At 40.9% G+C, this 21,939-nt stretch overlaps 2 protein-coding genes and 1 non-coding gene across 5 annotated transcripts in view; 2 read left to right on the plus strand and 1 right to left on the minus strand.

Annotated features, from left to right (window-relative positions):
* The window catches only part of C7 (complement C7), a 95,915-nt gene extending 79,634 nt beyond the window's left edge, over positions 1–16,281 (minus strand). The window contains exon 1 of one of the 3 annotated variants that reach the window (XM_070519715.1): positions 16,009–16,281. In XM_070519715.1, coding sequence (XP_070375816.1) covers positions 16,009–16,266 — 258 coding nt within the window. In that variant the 5' untranslated portion in view covers positions 16,267–16,281. Of the gene's footprint in view, positions 1–6,830; positions 7,126–8,637; positions 8,860–16,008 lie in introns of those variants that run through there. The other 2 variants (XM_070519716.1, XM_070519717.1) reach the window with 2 other exon arrangements.
* RPL37 (ribosomal protein L37) lies at positions 16,262–18,891 on the plus strand. Its single transcript, XM_014831251.2, has 4 exons — positions 16,262–16,402; positions 17,031–17,166; positions 17,410–17,494; positions 18,774–18,891. The coding sequence occupies exons 1-4, from the start codon at positions 16,400–16,402 to the stop codon at positions 18,841–18,843; spliced, it is 294 nt and encodes a 97-aa protein (XP_014686737.1). The 5' UTR covers positions 16,262–16,399; the 3' UTR covers positions 18,844–18,891.
* LOC123289652 (small nucleolar RNA SNORD72) lies at positions 18,612–18,691 on the plus strand. The gene has a single exon (XR_006533716.1). It is a non-coding gene; the product is annotated as a small nucleolar RNA SNORD72 (small nucleolar RNA).
* Positions 18,892–21,939: the final 3,048 nt, after the last annotated feature.

Below are 21,939 nucleotides of genomic sequence, written 5' to 3' on the forward strand. Positions count from 1 at the left end.
CATTCCTTCTCTCCTAGGCGGTCAGTGAAAAAGAACACAGCTGAGGAAATTTCCATCAAGAAACCAACTGTGTCCAAAAACTTTGTAGATCTCCACGAAGGTTGGCCACAGCAACAGGCTTTTGGAAAAAACAAGGGTTTTCCTTTAGACTGTTGCTATCAGGAAAACACCACGTTATCTCAACCAGGCCATCAGAGATTTGCCGGGGAAGCACCAGAACAGGCAAATCTTTTTGAACAAAGATTTTGTGTGACTTCAATTGGGCAGGGCTGAGCAGTGTGTTGAGGATTCTGGACTTAGAGAAGCTACAGGATCCTAGACGCACAAAAGAGATGACAGGCATCTTCATGAGAGTCAGAAATGCTTCTGTATCCCCTGTAGGCCCTCCCGAAGACTGCAGTGACTGCTCCTTCACAATGTCCTTCATGGCCCCCAGCATTAGAATGCTTTTGTTGTTTTCTACATCTGGCAGTAGCAAGGGAAGAGCAAACTGGCACTGATACATGTTTGACATGACTTCACGTTGCAAAGAGATGTCTGAACACAGCATAGAGGCACAAAGGACATCAAGGGGATTAATGGTTTGTAAGTCTCTAATTTCCAAATTCTGTACTCCAGTCAGCAATTCCCTTGTGCTATCCTCACCCAGAACTTTATGTGTGAGGATTGAATCTCTGGCCGTCACATCCAATGCTTGAACTTTCATCAGGAAATTCCAGGTGAAGTCTCCTGGAGTCCTAGGTGTCCACCTACTTCCTCGATCTAAGGAGAATTGTTTAACAAAATCTGGCAGAAGCTTTCTGCTCCTATCCATGTTCAAATGTAACAGGACATCTTTAAACACCTTTGTTCTTTCTGTAGGAAAAAAGATACTCGGTGAATGTCATATTCAGCATCTAAGCTTCCTTCACTGACTTTTAAAATTAAGTAATTGACATTTTCATTGCAAAAAGATGAAACAATACAAATAAAATGAACGTTTCCTTTCACTGCTCTGCCAATTACACTTTCATTCTAAGAGATATGTCAACGTGGTATCATATGTTTCCTTCCTATCCTTTCTCTATGTAAGTATATAAGTATGCATGCATATATAGAAATGTATAGTTTGGCTTAATGGATGCTAATTTATTTTTACCCAAGTGAAATTATACTGAACAAATGATTCTTCAACTTCTTTTCACTTAATAGTATTCCTTGCAGATTCTTCCACATCAGTATGTACGCATAGAGATCTACTTAATTCATTTTAGCTAATCCACCATACTTCATGGTTTGGATGGACCATTATTATCCAACCATTGTCTACTGATGACCATTTAAGTTTTCCAATTTTTTGTCTAATATTTGTATGCAGCAAAGAAAAACCTTGTTAATGCTTCATTATACACTTGTATGAAGAATTCTCTAGGTTAGAACTGATTTCTTTCTTACATGTATCTCTTGCTAAAGTTTGGAGAAATGGAAGATTTTATTTCCGTTAAAGTTTTCTCAGAATTTACATGTTGTATCTAATTTCTTCTGATCTCCCATTTTCTAATATATCGTCCAGCCATTTCTTGGGAATGCAGAGTTAGTGCTTAGCAGAGAAAGAAGATCAGAGAGCATTTTCTTCTCCTGACGGATGGCAAGTTTGCATAAGCTTCTTGGATTCCCTATAAAAATAGCCTAGAAGAAACAATGGAAGTGAGAGGAAAGTACGGATTTCAAGAATTAAAAGTAACTCTAAGAAATCTTTGGGTAGTCTGAAGATTGCTTGAACTGATACATGTGTTGGGGTAATAAGGTGAGGGATGAGTTGAGGCTAGCACAAAGGGTTCCTAGAGGAGGCTGTGAGCGGATAGGTTGCAGGAAAGCTTTTAAGATCTCTTCTTGCCTATCCTCTACCTTGACTTAAGACAACAATCCTCTGCTTCTTCAGCACAGAAATTGGTACTCACGTAGCCCAGGCCAGATGTCTAGTGTTGACAAGATAATAAAGGGGCTACTATGGAGTGGTTAGAAGCAAAGTACAGTCATGTCATTTAACAACAGGGATATGTTCTGAGAGATGTGTCAGGCAATTTTATCACTGTGCAAACATCATAGAGTGCACTTACACAAACCTAGATGGTATAGCTTACTACACACCTAGACTGTATGATACTAACCTTATAGGGCCACTGTCATTTATGCAGTCCATCATTAACTGAAACGTCATTATGCAGCACATGACTGTAGATGTATACACAGCAATTATATATTTAATAAGAACAGAGCTGGATGAAGAAAGTAAGAAACCATAATTTCTAGAACCCCATATCATTTTTGTAAATTAAAAATTCATGAAAATCGCACAGCTAAGGCAAAAAGAAATGATCAGAGATTTCAGCTGCAACCCACTGAAAGGAGACTAAATATTGAATTTAAGTCCAGTCAGGTTAATTGGAAACTAAAACGGACCAAAAAAACCAAGATTCTTGGGAGAAATTTAACAATCCAGAGTTTCTACAACAAACCATAGACAATGTTTAGGACACAACCCAAAGTTAATAAACATAGAAAAAACAGGAAATGTAACCAATACTCAGTCAACGGAGACTGAGCCCAAGATGACCAAGATGTTGAATTTAGCATATAAGAATTTTAAAGCAGTTATCTTAACTATTCTCAAGAATGAAAAATAAAATAAGCCCATAGTGAATGATTAAATAGGAATTCTTAGAAAAAAGGAAAGTATTAAAAAAATGGAAATTCTAGAATTAAAAATCATAATATCTGAACTTTTTAAAATAAGTAGGTGGACTTAAAAGCAGATTGGAAATGACAGAAGAAAAATTCAGTATACTTAAAGATATAGCAATAAAAATAAAGAATAGATAGAAAAAATATTTTTTAAAAAAATGAATAGAGACTCTGGAACCTTTAGAACAATATCAAAAACTCTAACATACTTGTACTTGGAGTCTCAAAACAAGAGAAAGGAGCAAGTGAAACAAAAAATATTTGGACAAATAACAGGTGAAAATCTTTCAAATTTGGTAAAAAAAAAAAAGCACTTTAGATTCACAAACTCTGCAAACTCTAAGGAAGATGAAAACAAAGAAAAACACAGCTAGGCACATCATAGTCAACTACTGAAAAAAATTTAAGAAAAATATCTTGAAATCAACCAGAAGAAAAATGACACAATACTTACAAGGGGACAGTGATAAAATGACTGAAGAAATAATGGAAGCCAAAAGACAGAGGAATGACATCCATAAAGTGCTGAAGGCAAAGTATTGCCAATCTACAATTCTATATCCAGCAAAAATATCCTTCTGGAATGAAGGCAAAATAAAGACGTTTTTCAATAAACAAAGCCTAAGAAAATTTATCAGCAACAGACCTGCACTAAAAGAAAAAAATAAGTAAAGTTCTTCAAGCTAAAGGAAAATAACATCAAATTAAAACTTGTATCTTCAGGAAGAAAGAAAGCCACAGGACATGGTAACTATATGGGTTCCTACCATTGGCTGACCCCAATTATAAGCTGGAAGGTAAGGGAATTGATTGATATAGTCTATATACAAGTTGACCTTACACAGTGCAGAACACACAAGGCAATGCCTTAAGCCTTCCTGAGACTTTGATTTGACACTGAGATTTTTTAGGGGACATGAAGTTCAAGATGACAAAAAGCATGAAGAGTCTTCTCCTTTGAGTCAGATGCATTTGGATTTTTTTTAAGTTCCAAGATGTATAGACAAATATTACAGAGGAAAGAGACAGAGCTTAGGCATATGCCTCCAGTCAACTAGAGTGGATTGGTAGCCATTAGAATTACATTGCAGAACATAACTACATTATTAATGAGACTTTTCTTGACCTGTTTTGTTAAAGGTGTTTGATTGCAAAAATAGCCCCAATTAATGGCTTTCCAGTATCCCTATCTTTTGCAATACTACTCTGCAAGAGGTGGCATCTATTTTCTTTTCTTTATTTTTTGAGGAAGATTACCTCTGAGCTAACATCTCCCATCAATCTTCCTCTTTTTGCTGAGGAATATTGGCCCTGAGCTAACATTTGTGCCCATCTTCTTCTATTTTTTATATATGGGACGCCTGCCATAGCATGGCTTGAAAAGCCATGCATAGGTCTGCACCCGGGATCCAAACAGTGAACCCCAGACCAGCAAAGCGGAGCATGCAAACTTAACCACTATACCACCAGGCCAGCCCCAAGACGGAGTCTATTTTTCCCCAACCTTTGAATCCACATTGGCTTGTGACTTGCTTTGGCCAACAAAATGTGGCGGAAGTGATGGTGTTATGGATTGAATTTTGTCCCCTCCAAAAAAGATATGTTGAAGTCCCCAGTACCTCAGAATGTGGCCTTATTTGTAAACAAGGTCTTTACAGAAGACCTTAAGTTAAAATGAGGTTATTAGGGTGGCCTTAATCCAATCTGACTGGTGTCCTCATAGAAAGAGGAAATTTGAAAACAGAGGCATGCACAGAGGGAAAATGACTTGAAGACACAGAAAAAAGATGGTCGACAAGCCAAGGAACACCTGAGGCTCCCAGAAGCTAAGAGAGAGGGCTGGAGCAGAGCCTTCCCTAATGCCTTCAGAGACAGCGTGACCTGCTAACACCTTGGTGTCACACTTCTGGCCTCCACAACTGTGGGGTAGTACATCTCCTGCTGTTCTAAACCACCCTTTTGTAGTACTTTATTGTGGCAGCCCTGGGAAACTAATACAAACAGCATGATGGTTCTGAGCCTAAGCCTCAAAAGGCCTTCACTACTTTGTCTCTCTCTTTCTCTTTTGTGCCCTCTCTCTTTGTCTCCTTCTCTCTCTTTTACTCCTCTGCCTTCACCATGAGAATATGCCCCCTGGGGCCAGCTCCGTGGCCGAGTGGTTAAGTTCGTGCGCTCCGCTGCAGCGGCCCAGGGTTCGGATCCTGGGCACGGACATGGTACCACTCGTCAGGCCACATTGAGGCAGCGTCCCACATCCCACAACTAGAAGGACCTGCAACTAAGATACACAACTATGTACTGGGGTTGGGGGGTGGGGGGGTGGTTTGGGAAATAAAACAGAAAAAAAAAAAAAAAGATTGACAACAGTTGTTAGCCCAGGTGCCAATCCTTAAAAAAATAAAAACAAGGAAGATTGGCAACAATTGTTAGCCTAGGTGCCAATCTTTAAAAAAAAATAAAAAATAAAATTAAAAAAAAAGAGAATACGCCCCATCTAGTCTGAGAACAAGTCCAGACTAGCCTGCTAGAAGAAGGGAGATGAGCTTATAGCCAGCTGACCACAGAAACATGAATAAACCCAGGGAAGACCCAAAAAACTGCCCAGCCAACTAGAGACACATGAACAATACTTCACTCTTACTGTTTTAAGTGACCCCAATTTTGAGAAGCTTTGTTATATAGCATCAGTGTAGTAATAAATAAATGATACAGAAAGAAAATCATGCAAACAAAACAATAACACGCAAGAAACACAATACTAGAATGTTACCTATGGAGGAAGGTGAATGGGAATGGAGATTAAAGAAAAAAATGGAATAGATAAACAAAAGGGGCTTTTTGCAGAATAATGATGATATTATGCAATAAATAATTAATTCAACCCTATGCAACAACTGAAATATAGAGATAAATAAAAAGAAGGAGCCCTAAAAGCAACTATGTATTGGAAAGGTATAGGGGTGAGGCAAGAATTGTGTTATAGGTTGAATTATGTACGCCTCAAATTCATGTATTGAAATCCTAACCCCCAGTACCTCAGAATGTAATATTATTTGGAAATAGGGTCGCTGCACATGTAATTGGTTAAGATGAGGTCATTAGGGTGAGCCCTAATCCAATATGACTGGTGTCCCTATAAAAAGGAGAAATTTGGACATGGAGATAAGCACCCAGAGACAACCACATGAAGATGAAGGCAGATCTGGGGAATGCTTCTACAAGCCAAAGAATGCCAAAGATTTCCAGCAAACCACCAGAAGCAAGGAACAAATTCTTCTTGACAGCCTTTGGAAGGAACCAACCCTGTAGACACTGATTTCAGACTTCTAAGAGCCTCCAACCTAAGAGAATACATTTCTGTTTGTTGTTTAAGCCACCCAGTTGGTGGTACTTTGCTACGGCAGCCCCAACAAACTAATACAAGATGAGCTAAGGAGGAAATTACTCTTTTCCTACCCAGAAGTGGGTGTGAATCCCCAGGATTTGGACTGAATGTGAGATGGTATTTACCTTTCTCTTGCCTACTCAGAACCTGGTGATGTTTATTTTCCCAGACAATGTCTCTCCAAATGCAGCATTTCTCATATTTTGAATTTTCACTAAGAAGTATTCAAATTCAAGAGACTGATATAATTTCCGTCATCAAGATGGCAATATATGGACTGTATCAAGCCAAATAATAATATTTGGGGAGCTTATCCATTCACCACAAACTCCTCTCCTGTTTCCACTGCAACAGTTAAACCCATAATCCCTACATTCCATTGGTCATGAAGGCCCTAAAATGACTAAAGAGGCTTAATGTGAGGAATAGAAGGTAGCACGTAAATTGGTGGTTAGTAACTTCTTATATATATGATGGAGGTGACTGCAGAAAGCCACAAGCTGACAACCAATATTTACTTTTGCTTATACTGTGCATCATTTCCTAGGTCCTGAGTCTTCCTCACTGTCAACACCCACCTCTGAGGAAATTCCAGGTTAGAGAAGGAAAGTGAGTAGCTGCTTTTCTGCTGGCATCTGGTGCCCTTCATCCCCTCTTCCCACTACATCATGGCAACCTCAAAATAAGTTGTTGCCTAACTATACACACATCATTCTCCTACCTTCCATATTTTTCTCCTCTTCCTCCTCCAATGACATGCCAGTTTCTGAATCCTCATGACTCTGTTCTTCGTCAGAGAATTCCGTGGTTTCTGAATACGCACAGTGCTCTTCACCATCATAGACGATGTAGTCTGGGTCAGCATAATCCTCCTCTTCCACGGTGATTTCTGCATCTACAGGGTATCCAACAGATTCTAGATATCCCTCTTCTCCTAAGTATAAAGAATCATCTGGCTCCTCATATCTCTGTCCGTCCTGTAAGCACTCAATAGTTGCTGGAACTTCATATTCAACATTTTCGACGGAATGTGGCAATGCGACTTTTGGTGTATTGTATTCCTTATCATTTTCCCTTGAGGACCAAGCAGTTTCCCTATAACCAGTTTTGTTGTCCCTGAAAGACTGAGAGGTTTCCAAATCCACGTGTTCTTTCTCTTTGAAGGGCTCTGTGATCTCAGGATTCTCAGGCTGTTTCCCTCCAGGTAGAAAACCATCTGAATTCTCGTTTATCCCCACAGATGGAGGAGATTCTGTATTATGTTGTAAAAATTATGAAAACAACAAGAAAGTTTTGGAGGTTTTTGTTTTGCTTGTCCAAATTAACAAAAATAAGTTTTGTAATAACTTGAGTTTCCAAGGCCTCAAAGCGTCGTCTCTCCTCTTTATTTCACTGGAGGACAGGAACACCCATCGCCTCCTATTGGCCACAAGTCATCTGTCAAAACTGTCTTTCTCCCACTGGAAGAAAATCAGATCACACTCCTGCCTTGCTCAAAATTTTGAGTCTTTCAGAGCAAACTTAAAGGTTAAATGAGTGAAACAGAAAATATGAATCCTATGAACAGTGCTTACTTGTGGATTTACTGTGAGCCAAAATGAGCTCAGACTTCCTAGGCCCATTGCTAATGAAATCTGATCCTCATAATTTCTAATCAGGAAGCAAATAGCTCTAATCTGGAATAGTAAATCGTAGAAATAATATGACCTATTTCTTTAAGCATATGCACCTTGTCCTACATTAGAGATGATTAACACTAAACTTTTTATTTGAGCTACTCCTCTAACATCTCTTAAAATAATCTTCAATATTTTTTAGATTCTTAGAAAAGGAGCTACACCTTCCTCAGGCGGTAATCTACAGATTTGCTAAACATCATATTCTGGAAAAATTGCTCCCTTATCTGCCACTAGTTATCTTTGAACACTGAAGACAGCATTTGAACCGCTCCAGAAAACTAGAGTTCTGATGGTATTGTCATCACCAGAGAATGAAGCCACTGATGCACCCTGTGTGTATGCTAAAAATTATTTTTCCTGTATTTTCAAAATGGCTATACTAAGTGAAAGATGCAGCTTTTGTCTTGGGGTTGTTAATATCTGTTAATTCACTTACTTGATAAAGAAATCCCAGATGTGTCATCATTAACAGTACTCTATTTCCAACCGTGAGTATTTTGGAACGTCACTACTAGAATAACGAGCAGTTTATACGAGCACTAAAACAATGGCAAGTTTGGCATACAGTTTCAACAAAAAAAAATCAATCCCCTAAACCAATGAGATTTATTGTTCCCTGCTTTTTCTGTTCTGCACACTTTTCTCCTTTGTCATATTTCAGTGAAAACTATCTCCAAGAGAAAGACAAACAAAAACAGAAGACCATAATTTTCTTTTTCAGGAAATCTGCCTTGTGCCTCCTACCCCAAACATGTGTAAAAAGTTCAACTTACGGTGCTTTAAGCCCCGAATGGTAGCTGACTCTGAAAAAGTACTAAGTAAACACTTGAGAAAATGCTGACAGCTCACCTCTCCCTTTTTCTGCACCAGAATTAACAGCTTCTGACTTTTCTTCAAGGCATCTGTTATATCCTCCAGAGTCTCATACTCTTCCTCAGAAATCAGCCTCCGAGAGGTTAATGTATCTAAGAGGGAATCAGGATCTTGCTGGAGAATTTCAAGTAACTTTTTCCATTCTTTTTCTGTGATCTCTGAGAAAACACTCCCGGTAGCCATTGTTCCTGCTTTCTCCAGACCAGGAAATGGATTACAAAATTGTTCCAATAGAAAAAAAAAAGTTCAAAAAAACCCCACAAAGAGTGACTCTATTTGGCAAAGATTAAGTATGTCAGTGATGCCTAGCATTGGAAACGGGAAATACAAACAAGACCAAGCAGTGGGAGAATCCAGCCCTGAGCCCCTCCAGACCCTGGCTCCCTGCATATCATTTACCTGCTCTTATGATGACTCAGCCCCAGGGTCAACTCCTTTGAGAAGTTTCTCTTGAATTTCAGATTGGGCTAGTTATTTTCTACTCTGAGCTCTATCTGTAATAATAAGTAGGTGAATTGATTAACTCTTTTTGGAGAGGAATCTGGCAATATGCAGCAACAAATAAACAAATGTTGATAGAGAGAAAAAATAAAAAGTCATACCCTTTAACCTGGTAATTTTACTTCTAGGAAATTATCTTAAGGAAATATTCAGACAAATGTTCAAAGATGTATCTGCAAGAATCTGCATTACAACATCATTTATAATAGCAGAAAATTGAAAATAACCAAAATTTCCATAAATTGGGAGATTTGTGGAACAAATGTTGATATATCAACAATGAAACACCAAAGACTAGCTAAAAAGTATGAACTAAATCTATATATCTTGACAAGTAGTGATATACATGATATATTGTTATGGAAAACAGTAAGATTCTATTTTTAATTAAAAGACTAATGTGTACACTGTACATCTATAATATGCATATATGGATATACATTATATTTAAAAGAAGACAGCCAGTTGTAGGGGAGAAAGAAATTTTCCTCTACCCTTCTAAGTTCTTCTGGCTGGTCTAATAATTAAGTTAACATGAGACAAAACAACAGGAGAAAATCAAACAAAGTTTAACTACATATATACATGGGAGAAACCCAGAAAAACTGAGTAATTTGCCAAAATGGCCAAAGCCACCACCTTAAATACCATCTTCAGCTAAAGACAAAAGAGGATTTTGGGGGTAGGGGTTTGGGACTTCAAAGAGGAGGCAGACAATTCACATGGAGATGGAAAAACAAGTGTTTCATAAGCAAATGTTTGCCATGCCTTGCAGAGACAACGGGATATAGAGAGCATTTTGATCAAAGTGGCCTTGCTAGTTTCCTCCCTATCTACCACACCTAGTTCATGTTATACTATAATTATCTATGGTGATAGCTCCTCCCTTGAACATACCTTCTATCTTAAATTCTTTTAGGCATTTAGGGGAAAGGTCAAAGTTTCTTCCTGGTCTTTTGTTCTTAAAAATAATCAAGCCAGGGTCTGGCCTGGTGATGCAGCAGTTAAGTTTGCACATTCTACTTTGATGGCCCAGGGTTCGCTGGTTCGGATCCCCAGGTGTTGACCTTTGCACTGCTTGTCAAGCCATGCTGTGGCAGGTGTCTCACATATAAAGTAGAGGAAGATGGGCACTGATGGTAGCTCAGGGCTAATCTTCCTCAATAAATAAATAAATAAATAAATAAATAAATAAATAAATAATCAAGCCAAAGAGGCACATTTCGGGGTGGCAAATTCTGTTCCCCTACACCTGAAAGAGAGATCCCAACTGTAACACTGGTTATCTCTAGGGATATGATTACAGAAGGATTCATACTTTTAACTTTAAACATTACTATTTATTTTAATATTTTCCATTTTTTCTTTTTATTAGTTTTATTAGTTTTATTTTTTTTAAAAACTGTCTAGTTGGTCTTTATTTATAGTTACATAGTTCACAAGAGCTTGAAAACAATCTAAACAACTATCAACAGGATACTTGATGAATAAATTGTAGTATTTCACATAACATAACACACAGCATTCATAAAGAAGGAATTTCAGTGACCCACAATATCGAGAAATAATGGTAAGAAATTTTGACATATTGAGTTAGAGTGGGTAGATATGCTGGTTTAAACCTGATTCGGCCTGAATTAAAGAAGTCTGACTTACAACCTGTCAAACATACCTTGTACATCTGCTTTAACCATTAAAGTAAAGAATGCTTTAAACATTATCTCAAAGTAAAAGAATGCACTCTTTGAAGATAAGGATGCATACTTACTTTCCTACAATGTCAGTATCAGTAACACCAGTATCAATACTCTTGAGTATAATTTTCCTTTCCCAGACATCAGGGTTGTGTTGACTTGCTAATTTGCAACTGAATATCTCTTTGAAACTTTGATGAATACGTATCCTGGGCATGTTTGATGTATGTTCTTTGTTCTAGAAAGGTACAAAACTGTACTGAAAACCATGCATCTCCAAAACGCTTTCTTCCTTTGTGGAGACTGCCTTCCTGGGTTATAGTCCTCAGCTGGGCTCAAGTAAAATTCACCTTATCTCTCCTATCTACAGAATTGTCATTGGTTATTTGCATCAACAATCACAACAATATTAAGGGAAAGATTTAAGTCCCAAAAGATTATATACAGCATGGTATCCTTTTTAAAAGTTGAAAATAACTTAAATGCACATACATTTTAGGAATATATAAGGAGTCATTAAATTATACAAAATGAAAAGTAAGGAAATGATGAATATGAAATTCAGAAGGATGGTTACCCTTGTTCGGGGGAGGTTGGGGGTGGGATGGAAGAAGATCATGGAGTTAGATATAGGATATCATCTCAGAATAAGTTTATAGGTGCTTATTATATTATTAAAAGTAGTTAAATATGTACTAAAAGCAGGCCATGCATGGATCAATGCTGCGTATGTATTGGGAACCAGGAATAATGATTAATTCAACTCTGCTGTCCCTGAGATTGAAAAAAGAATAAGAAAACCGTCATATGACACTAAAACTTAATTTTAGGTAATGTTATCACAGAACGGGCACGATGTGCTCACCGCAAGACAAAAGCCAATTGTCAAGAGGCAAGATGGTGACAGAGAAAGGGTATTTTATTAAGTGATAAGCTAGCAAATCAGAAGATGGTGGACTAGCATCCTAAAGAACCATCTAAAGGGGAGCACAGAATCTTAAAGCAGTTATAGGCCAGTGGGTTAATAGGAGAGAGGGTTAGGAATGCTGACCCTCTGGTGTTACAGACTAGGAGTCACCACACCAGATCTTTCAGTTGTCATTGATGATGGCTATCAGCATAGACTCGCTGTCCTGGTGTCATCACCTTCCTAAGGAACTCAAAAGAACAAGGTTATTGTTTTATCCCAGCTGGGAGGTGCATACACAAGCAGGGGTCATAAAATCTACAGAGCAGCTAGATCTCCTGGAGTGTGTGTATCCAGCTGGGTTAGTTAGTCAGAGGCCATTGAAAGTTACAATATAGTTTCTTTTCTACAATATGGCTTCCCTTGTATCAACCTTGTGTTGAGCTGGTATCCATAAAAGTTTTAACATGTGTCTTGAAAGTACAGGTTTCAAGAGATGCATCCCACCTAATAATAACAATTTGATTGGCAAGGTCAGTAAGTTTGCCACTTTTTTTGTTCACCTTGGTTGGTAAGGCATTCTACTAACAGGCTTCTCAAACACCATCTCCTCCCCACTGCTCCACACCAAATACCCTCCACTCCCACAAAAGCCTGCCCTGGGAGATTTCAAAGCTGATGGGAAGGAAAATGTTTATTTGAAGTGGGATATTAGCAGTGAAATTTAAACTTAGTGAAGGAAGTTTAAATTCAATTGCTTGGTAACAGAAAATTTGCATAGCACAGGCTTAGCATGCAAATTGGAGTGAAGGTAGGGGGAGTGTGGCTAGTAGATGCAGACTTGAAAATACATCCCTCAAATCAAATCCAATGACACGGGAGTAAAAATTTTGTTTGCAGCTAAGGAATTTAATTTATGTGATTTTTCTAAAAAGAAAAGTCAGCAGCAATTTTGTTTCATTTATTGTAGGAAAAAAAGGCAGGTCTAGTGCCAAGTCCTGGTGATCCAGAAATTTAAATTGTACGTAAACCATGGATGCAGGATTTATGTAATCTCTTTCTGTCATCCTCTGCCAAAGGCAAAATGTCCTGGGGCGCATGCCTAGGAAACAGCATAGACCATCTGTTTCAGAAGTTGATCCAGTCCTCACCTAAACCCGGCATTTGGGTAGGAACCTGGAGGTTCTAAACTGGCTCCCTAAGCCTTTGTAGAGCCAAGGGCCTGCCTACCTGACCAGGGCCAAAATGGTTTGGTTTCAAATACACCAAAAAGAACCACATCACATCAGGGAGAGGAGGAAAAATATTTCACTTTCTCTGATGTCTGCAATTCCAGGAGTGTCTGGGGTAAAAAGTACACTCACATTACACCTGTCATACTCCTTGCCTCCTCAGCGGTTGTCACTTGTCCTGTCTACACTGATCTCATTTCTCATAACACCTGTGCCAGGCAGAACAGTGCCTGCCCCCCCCACCCCAAAGACCATGAGCTTGCGGGGGATCAGAATTGGCCATCCCAAAATCTGTCTCTTTGCCTTGCCTTGATTATTTTTAAGAACAAAAGACTGTGAAAGAAACTTTGACCTTCCCTCAACTGCCTAAAAGAGATTTAAAATAAAGGCCTGACCCCAGGACAGGCCATCACCATAGATAACTTTGGGTATCTGATAGACTGGGAGGATCCTTGCTAAGCCCACTCTTATCAAAGTTTTATTTACCAAACACTTGCTTAAACCACCCCCTATCCCCTGTGCCAACATCATCCTTTGTCTTTAGCTGAAGATGGTATTTAAGATGAGAGCCTCCACCATTTTGGAGAGTTACCCAGTTATCTTGGGTCTCTCTCACATGTACATGTTATAAATGTTTGTTTGATTTCTTCCTGTTATTCTGTCTCATGTTAATTTAATTCGTAGCCCAGCCAGAAGGACCTAGTGGGTAGAGGAAATGTTCTTGCTCCCCTACAACCTAATCAGCATAACCTGTGAATATGCTAGATTACATGGCAAAGGACAATTAAGGTTGCAGATAGAATTAAGGTTGCTAACCAGCTGATTTTAAGATGAAGAAATTGTCTGGGTGGGGCCAATGTAATCCACATGGGGCTGTTAAAAGATAAACTAAGGCACATTAAAAATTTTAAGTTTATTTGAGCAAAAATTGATTCAAATCAGGTAGCACCAAACCGGAAATAGTTAGGAGCGCTCTGCTGTCATGATCCAAGGGAAAGACTTATAATAGAGAAAGTGCAGAAGCAAGGAAAAGAAGTAATTTGATTGGCTATAGCTCAAAGCCTAATTGGCTGTTTGTGATTGGTTCTCCTTAGCGTTTTCAGTTTCACAACCTTGAGGCATTTACAGGCTTGGTTTTGGTTTGCTTAGGTACGCTGCCTGGGCCTTAGAGCCACCTCAGTCTAATGGTCACCTGTTTAATTCATTTAGCAGGGTGTTACAAGTAGAAGAGGGAGGGAGAAAAGAGAGTAATGTGACATGAGAAAGACTCTTACTGGTCTTAAAGGTGGAAGAGGGCAATAAACCAAGGGATGCTAGCAGCCTCTAGAAGCTGAAAAAGGCAAGAAAACAGATTCTCTTCTAGAGCCTCCCAGAAGGAATGCAGCCCTGCTCACACTTTGATTTCAGCCCAGTGAGACCCATTTCAGACTTCTGACCAGAACCGTAAGATAATAAAAGTGTGTGTTAATACAATACATGCGGGCTCAGTGAGCTAAGGAGTCAAAAGAAAGATTTCTTAGATTCTCAAGGTCTGGGCAGTGCTCCTTTATTCAGAGAATAACATGGGGACAGGACCCATGGGCAGTGAAGGACTGCGGGCATGGGGACAGAAGCCATGGGCAGTGAAGGGCTGCAGGAATGGGGATAGGACCCATGGGCAGTGAAGGGCTGAAGCATGGGGACAGGACCCATGGCCAGTGAAGAGTGGCAATGTGTTGAGGGTTAGGGCTAAATTTATGTCATGGGTACGTGACTTTTTTTTACCAGACAAAGGAAAGATGATGTAAAAAGTCATTAAAATGGTCTCGTGCAAGTGGGGTCTGGTTATTGTGTGGTTGTATAACTTTTTATATGATTGGGGTCATATGGATAAGCATATAGACCAGGACGTCTTGGGCTTCCCTTCCTGGGGCAGCCTTGATCCACATCATTAATTGTGGTAAGAATGCAACATGAGATCTACCCTCTTAAGAGATTTTTAACTTGTTAACCATAGGCACAATGTCGTACAGCAGATCTCTAGTATTTACTCCTCTTGCGTAACTAAAACTTTATTCTGTTGATTAAATGTTTTGTTTTAAGCCACTAAGTTTGTGTTAACCTGTTAGAACAGCAATAGGAAACTAATACAGCACCTAATCCAGAAAAATGTCTCCTGAGTTGCACTTTCGTCCAAGCACTGCAACGTTGGCTTGCTCTCTCCCCTTGCTGCCCACCTCACCCCTCCCCCACCCGCGACCTACCACTTCCATGAAGACGGGGATTGCGTCCTGTTCATGTCTCTATTCCCAGCTGCTAAAGAAAAGCTTAGAATTTACTAGGCACCAATCAACTGTCAACCTGTCAAAATTAAACCTCTGACTCCTAGAGGTCATCTTGTTCTGCTAGTGATTAGTCAATTACCTTTGCTAAGATTTCACATGTGACAGGTCAAGAATTCTCTGTTTGCTTTATAAAGTAAGCACACGAGACGGTTATTTGGAATCGTTTCACCTGTTAACTCTTAAATGTTTGGATATTTTCTTTTATCGTTTTGGAGGGTGGGGGCTTTGTTATAGGTAAGAGGTTACAATTGGATTAGCCTTTATCAACGAGGTCTGGGAACCAACCATTTCGAAATTATTCGAAAAGTTTTTTAATTTCAGACTTCCAGGCCCTGTTCAAAGCTGCTGAATCAGATCTCACGATACGGTGCAGGAAGCTATATTGAACAAGTTCCACTTGTGATTCCTTGGAACAATGAAATTTGGGATCAAACCAGTTGCCTCTAAATTACAGTGAGAAAGAGCTTATTTGCCTTTCTCTTTAGGTTCTGAGCCCAGCTCCTCAAGGCCGGTCTGTACTCCTAGCGACCTCTCAGGGAATCAGCGTCAGACAAAAAACCTCCGGCCGGAATGAGGAGGAACCTGGAGAGGCTGGTTTGCCCTGAACCAGGGTCCCAGTCCCACCGCGAGCCCTGCACACACGCCGGGGCGCTGAGTCAGCGCAGGATGCCCGGAAGGGGCAGCCTCACCCCACGCCAGGTTCTCCATCGGCTCCGGGACGGGATCCGCGATGAGGCCACCACTCCCCACCTACAAGGCGGGAAAACCAGAGGGCAGCAACAGCAGCGCAAAGCAGAGTTCCGGCCTAAAAGCGCCTCCCGGCCAAGACCGGTCCGGCGGGGACACGCCCATCCCGGCCCCACAAAGCTGCGAGCTCCGCCCGCCTGCCGGGCGCTGAACCCTATTGGCTCCACCTGGCTCCGGATCCTCCTCTCCACCCCAGCCATACTGCAGCGACGGACGCTTGAGAACAGTGCACCGCGCGCCGCCGGAAATACTCTCCGGGACGGAAGCTTCTGAGGGCGATATACCGGAAGTGCCTCCTCTTCCGGCCTCTTTGGTCTCGGCCACAGAAGCGAGATGGTGAGTTGTTTGCAACGGCTGTCCTAATCGTCTTCCATCCTCGTTTTCTGCGCCGCGCTCCCTGCTATCCTTGGGGTGCCCACAAGGTTCCCGATAAGGGGGGCCCGATGGGCTGGAAAGGGACGTACAGCGGCCCTCAAGAGCCAGGAGTATGGCTCCTTACTGTGCCTGGGGCTGCAGAGCTTGCGGTCGTGGATCTGGAGCCGCTCTAGGTCCCTAGCTGCCGTCTATCTTTGGGGAGCCCGCACAGCCCTGCCTTTGGATAGGAAGTGAGGGGAGAAGCCTGGTTTGGAAGTGTTTGGCTCTGTGTAAGCAAAGGAATTGGTTGGTGGTGGTGCCTGGTAGGAGCGCTTAGGGTTTGGGGTGGGGGCAGGTAGGGAAACCACATTATTTCTTCTTTCACCTTTTTCTCTGTTTCTTTTAATGTAGTAGATTTCAAAACAGCATCTCTTAGGGAAGGCTCTCGATAGCGTGAAGTGGTCTCTGATTTTAGCATTTCAGAAAAGTTTAGAAATTTCAGCCCTTATGGATTGCATTTAAGTCTGAGAAGAAGTTTCTTGCCCTGAAAACGTCAGAATGTGTCTAGAAATTGCTAGATTTCAGAATCGTTTGTCCGCTTAATTTGCAGACGAAGGGAACGTCATCGTTCGGAAAGCGTCGCAACAAGACGCACACGTTGTGCCGCCGCTGTGGCTCCAAGGCCTACCACCTGCAGAAGTCGACGTGTGGCAAGTGCGGCTACCCCGCCAAGAGGAAGAGAAAGTGTGAGTGGGCTGTGTCGGGCTGTGGGGTGATCTCCAGGGTAGCAGTAGTCTCTGGTCGGCACCGTACCTAAGTGACGGGGCAGGGCTCTGGACGCTGTTTGGTGTCTATGATGAAGCTTGTGCGTCCGGATGCTGGTGCAGTGGATTCACACGCGAGGAAGGGCTCCTCAGTGTACCGACCGACAGTGCCTGCGGGGTGAGTGGGGAAGACCATTTCGAAGCTGACCTGAGTCTGTGTTGTAGATAACTGGAGTGCCAAGGCTAAAAGGCGAAACACCACCGGGACCGGTCGAATGAGGCACCTGAAAATTGTATACCGCAGATTCAGGTACAGTTTTTGTGTTTTAGTCGTAGTTGGTTCTCTGAACTTGGGAAAGGACCATCTCCTTTGTTGACTTGTGTAAAGTAAGGATACTACCCTGGTGAGTGGGGCTAAGATGTTGGAAAGTGTTTTTTTTTTTCTTGCCACGGTAACCTTTGGATCAGTTAATGTAGGTTTTACTAATTTTTCAGTAAACGGTAGTACGAGTTATGAATGTCTAGAGCATGGTTTGAGGTAGACTCCTCAAAACGTGATAATATTTATTAGTAGTGGTCACATCTCACTTACTTAACAAAATTCCTCAAGACGGTGGTGTGCGGGTGAAGTCTGTAGTCAGGCCTTTGGTTTTGTAACGTTGGGCAAGTCTGCTGTAGAAAACTGATAGTTGCTATTGTATTCGTATAAAAAGAAACATCTTGCAGTCTTGTTGCTTAGAGTCTGTTAGAAGTGCAGAGTTTCTGCCCAACCTAGACTTAGTGTATTTTAACGGTAGCTTTTAGGGGGTAAACTCATCTAATGTCTCAACTGAGAGAATTCTTTGTTGTGGGAGGCTGTTGTGTGCAATGTGGGATATTTAGCAGAATCCCTGGCCTCTAGGCATTTAGTCCCAGAGTTTCTAATTTTAAAAGATCCAGAGTAGTTTGGGGCTCTGTAAACCCCACCACCTGTAGTTGTATCTGTGTTCATGTGCTGGGGTGACCATTCTTTTTTGCAATTAAAACAATTATACAGTAGTGTGGACTTAGTACTGTCCTGCTAGTGTGTTGTAGGAGTTAAGAGCAGGAACTGAAGCCAGACTTTAACCTCTCTGTGCTTCAATTCATGAATCTTTAAAAGAGGGATAACAGTACACTTAGCTCAGAGTAGGTATGAATGTCAGAGGAGTTAAACTGTGGCATAGTTAAGTGGTTTAGAAAATGTCTGCTATTAAGCATGCTCATTGTTTCTCCTTGGCCAAGGGAGAGTAGTTGGGATCTCTGCCTTACAGCATAGGGACACAAACAGTGAAGAAATACTGGCCCAGCGATGGGTACAAGCAAATTGCTGAGTCTTTTTCAGCTGCAGTTAACTGTATCCCTGAAATGGCTATCTTGAAGCAAAGGGAAGTAAATGAAATGGTAGCAGCTTATCTGTGATGTTGTAAAGATAAATGTCTGAACATATGAATTCAATACTGATTTCAGCATTTAACTGAGATAAGCTCATTAGAATCTGTTTTAACAAAAATTTAACGTTTATAGTGATGTTTCTGAAGTAATGGTTCTTGTTTTTTAACACGATGCAGGCATGGATTCCGTGAAGGAACAACACCTAAACCCAAGAGGGCAGCTGTTGCGGCATCCAGTTCATCTTAAGGATTTCGATGACTAGTCACGCAATAAATGTTCTGGTTTTAAAAAATATCTGTTGTGCTAAGGTATTTTTAATAGGCTTGTGGTATCAGTGAGTTATTATAGGTTTAGGAATGGGACAACTTCATATTGGATTTACTTGTTAAGTGGCTGTTTTGGAGCACTACCTTGTGAACTGGGTTGTGATACTGCTTAAGAGGATGAGAATGAAGCACAATTGCAGGATTCCTTCAAGCAGACAATGCTGGGAGAGGATGTAAAGATATAGTAAGGATTAAAATAGCACAGCTCATGTGGCAAACATGGATATTTACAATGTTGGATTACGTGAAAGCATGGCTTTTAATTACTTTTAGTAACATTCCGCTGCTATACTCTAATGACTTCAGAGAGTGGTTGTCCATCCTATAGACTGGGGCTTTTCGGGTACCAGTGAGAAGATGAAGGGTAGGAGTTGAATGAATTCTATTTTGGAAAGATGATCTTAACTGATCCTAGTATCAAAAGTGCTTCCTTGGCACTTAGCATATAGGCTGTGCGTGAGGTTTAAGGTGGCCAATTAAGTGGAAAGTTAAAGCAACCTGCTAGGTGTGAGTCAACAAAAATATGTAAGTAGGATTGATTAAGAAAAAGTCTGTAGATCCGTATGCAAATCCAGTGGATTGAGTTGGACATAAAGGAAAGCCAAGTATAAACTCCTATTTGTAGCCTAAAGATGATAAATAGGGTCCCTGGTGGAATTTTAACCCTTAACTGGGTAATCATTGATTTTTCTGTGTTAAAGCACCCTGAAGCTTTCTGCCATGCTCTCCCAGTTCTGGTGGCTTAGTGCTGGACAGGGTTTTGGCATGAAGAGGCAAGACTAATTTTGTTGGACTGTTGAGTGAGACGACAGAGAAGATTAAACAGAGCACAAGTGTTGGAATAGCACCATAAGATCGTAATGTGGCCAAGGTGTGCTGGCTAACTTGTCGCTTCTCATTGTATTTAGGATAACATCTTATCCTTAACTTGAACTTAGAAGGGTTTTCAGGATCTTTGCTGCCTCACCCACCTTAATCTTTACTGCACCCTAAAATGCTTTCCCAAGATACTAGCTAATTCCTGCCGTCATCTTGCCCTTTTCTTCAGCTCCTAACTCATCCTTCAGGTCTCAGCTTACATTCACTTGTTCAGAAGCCACTGCTGATCTAAATCTACTTTGGGCTTCCTTCCAATATAAGACTTGATATAATGTCTCAGTACTTTGTACTTTAGGGATGCATAGTTAAGAGCCTGGTTCCTGGAGACCACTTGCCATTTGCTAGTGTGATTTTACCAACTTCTTGGCCTGTGCTCACTTGTAAACTAGAGGGCTAATAGTAACTTGGCTGGGCTTGTAAGCACAGTCCATAGTTCAGTAAATGAAGGTGCGTTTACAGTGGCCACAACCTAAAGTTAGAATATTTAGGATCAAATTTAAGAAATTGCTTCTGACCTACAAAAAGAGCAATTTTAATATATTTTGGCTTGAGAGAACTGAAATCTGACTTGTTCTTAAGATCATTCTGAAATCTTCCAGTGTTACTAATGGTTGGTTCCTGAGTGATGGAGGGGCCCACTGAGATATGTAATGCCCAGTATGAAATAAATGTTAGGCTTTGGGGCAAGTGTGCACTGACCTGAAGACCTGTGGAACTGCTGAATCCTGGCTTAGGAAAATCAATTGGCATGAATGGTTAAGGTGAAAGGTGGACATTAATGCATTAAGAAAGGCCTCTGTTATGTTGAGTATAGGGTGAGCTTACCTCTTGTTTCCCAGTGTTTGTGACCCTAGGCACAGAGTAGGTGTCACTGGGAAATTACTCTGGTGCAATGGTAATTATCCCCATAGATCATAGAAGGCTCGCAGAATGAAATGGTTTGTTAAATTGATTGTACAAACCAGGAAGAGGCAATGGGGAAGAGATGGGCTGGGTTAACACATTGAGAATTGAGTGCAGACTAGTGGATTCACTTGTTCATTGAACCCTAGTTTGCATAAAGTTAACGTCTGACAAATCTGATGATGTCCTGAGGATCATAGTTGAGGTTTGGGAAGTGGATCCCAATCTGACCAAAGATAGCTGGGGCCAGTGCCACACTTGGTCTATTGAGACAGTGGCAAGTATGCCTGACCAACACCTGCTAGCTCAGTTACCCTACTGAATAGGTAAGGGATTTGTATTTCTTGAGCAGAGGGTACTCAGGACCAGATGGGTCTAACCAATGGGTGGCTGAAATAAGGCCCAGGAACATTGAGTGCCTCCTGTCTCATAATATTTACTTGGCCTTTTAAGCACAGATAATGTGGTTTGTCAGATCTGGAGAATGGGAGAGGTTGGCAAAAGAAGACTCTGGAAGGGTCAGCAGTGATCAGATCATGAAAGGTCTCGAGTACCATACTAAGGAGTTTGGACTTCAGCCTGAAGGCAATGATAAATCATTGAAGTTTTCAAGCACAGAATGGCATGATTAGTTATCATTAGCAAGATTAAAGTGTAAGGTGATGGTGGTGTGTGTGTGATGCGTCTTGAAGCTGGGAAATCAGGCAGCAGGTTCTTTATGGTCTGTGGAAATAATGAGATTATGGACTAAGGTAGTGGCACTGGGATTGGAAGTGGCAGGAGGGTCTCTACTGAGAACATCTAAAACTTGAATCAAAAGGAGTAGCTTCCAAGCCCCCCCCCCCCCCCATCTCCTGTATCATAGGCTCTGAGGATTCCATGAGGTCATAATGTGAGAATGAAGTGTGTCTACTGCAGCAGGCCTCACATACATCAGGGAGATAGGAGTCTTGGATGGCAAGTTTCTGACCAGGGCAAGGAGGCAGTGCATTCACTGCAAGGGAATGTAGAATGGAGGCAATGAGGGGAAATAGTAAAGTTGAGTGGTTTTGAGATGCTGACAGGGCACCAGGAGGAAACATCTGGGAAAAACTGAGTAAACCTGGTGGCACTTCAAGTGGATGGCCCGAACTAGAGATCTGCAGTTGGAAGTAATGAACATGTAGTTGTGAAAGGGAGCTAGTTTTAAGGGTTAGAATGGTAAAGATAATTTAAATGGAGATACGAGGTGATG

This window comes from Equus asinus, chromosome 10 (assembly GCF_041296235.1).
Source record: "Equus asinus isolate D_3611 breed Donkey chromosome 10, EquAss-T2T_v2, whole genome shotgun sequence".
NCBI classification, from domain to species: Eukaryota; Metazoa; Chordata; class Mammalia; order Perissodactyla; family Equidae; genus Equus; species Equus asinus.

Coding starts and splice junctions, on each gene's coding strand:
- RPL37 (XM_014831251.2), top strand. Junction 17,167..17,409: donor CGCCAAGAGGAAGAGAAAGT/GTGAGTGGGCTG, acceptor TCTGTGTTGTAG/ATAACTGGAGTGCCAAGGCT. Junction 17,495..18,773: donor ATTGTATACCGCAGATTCAG/GTACAGTTTTTG, acceptor AACACGATGCAG/GCATGGATTCCGTGAAGGAA.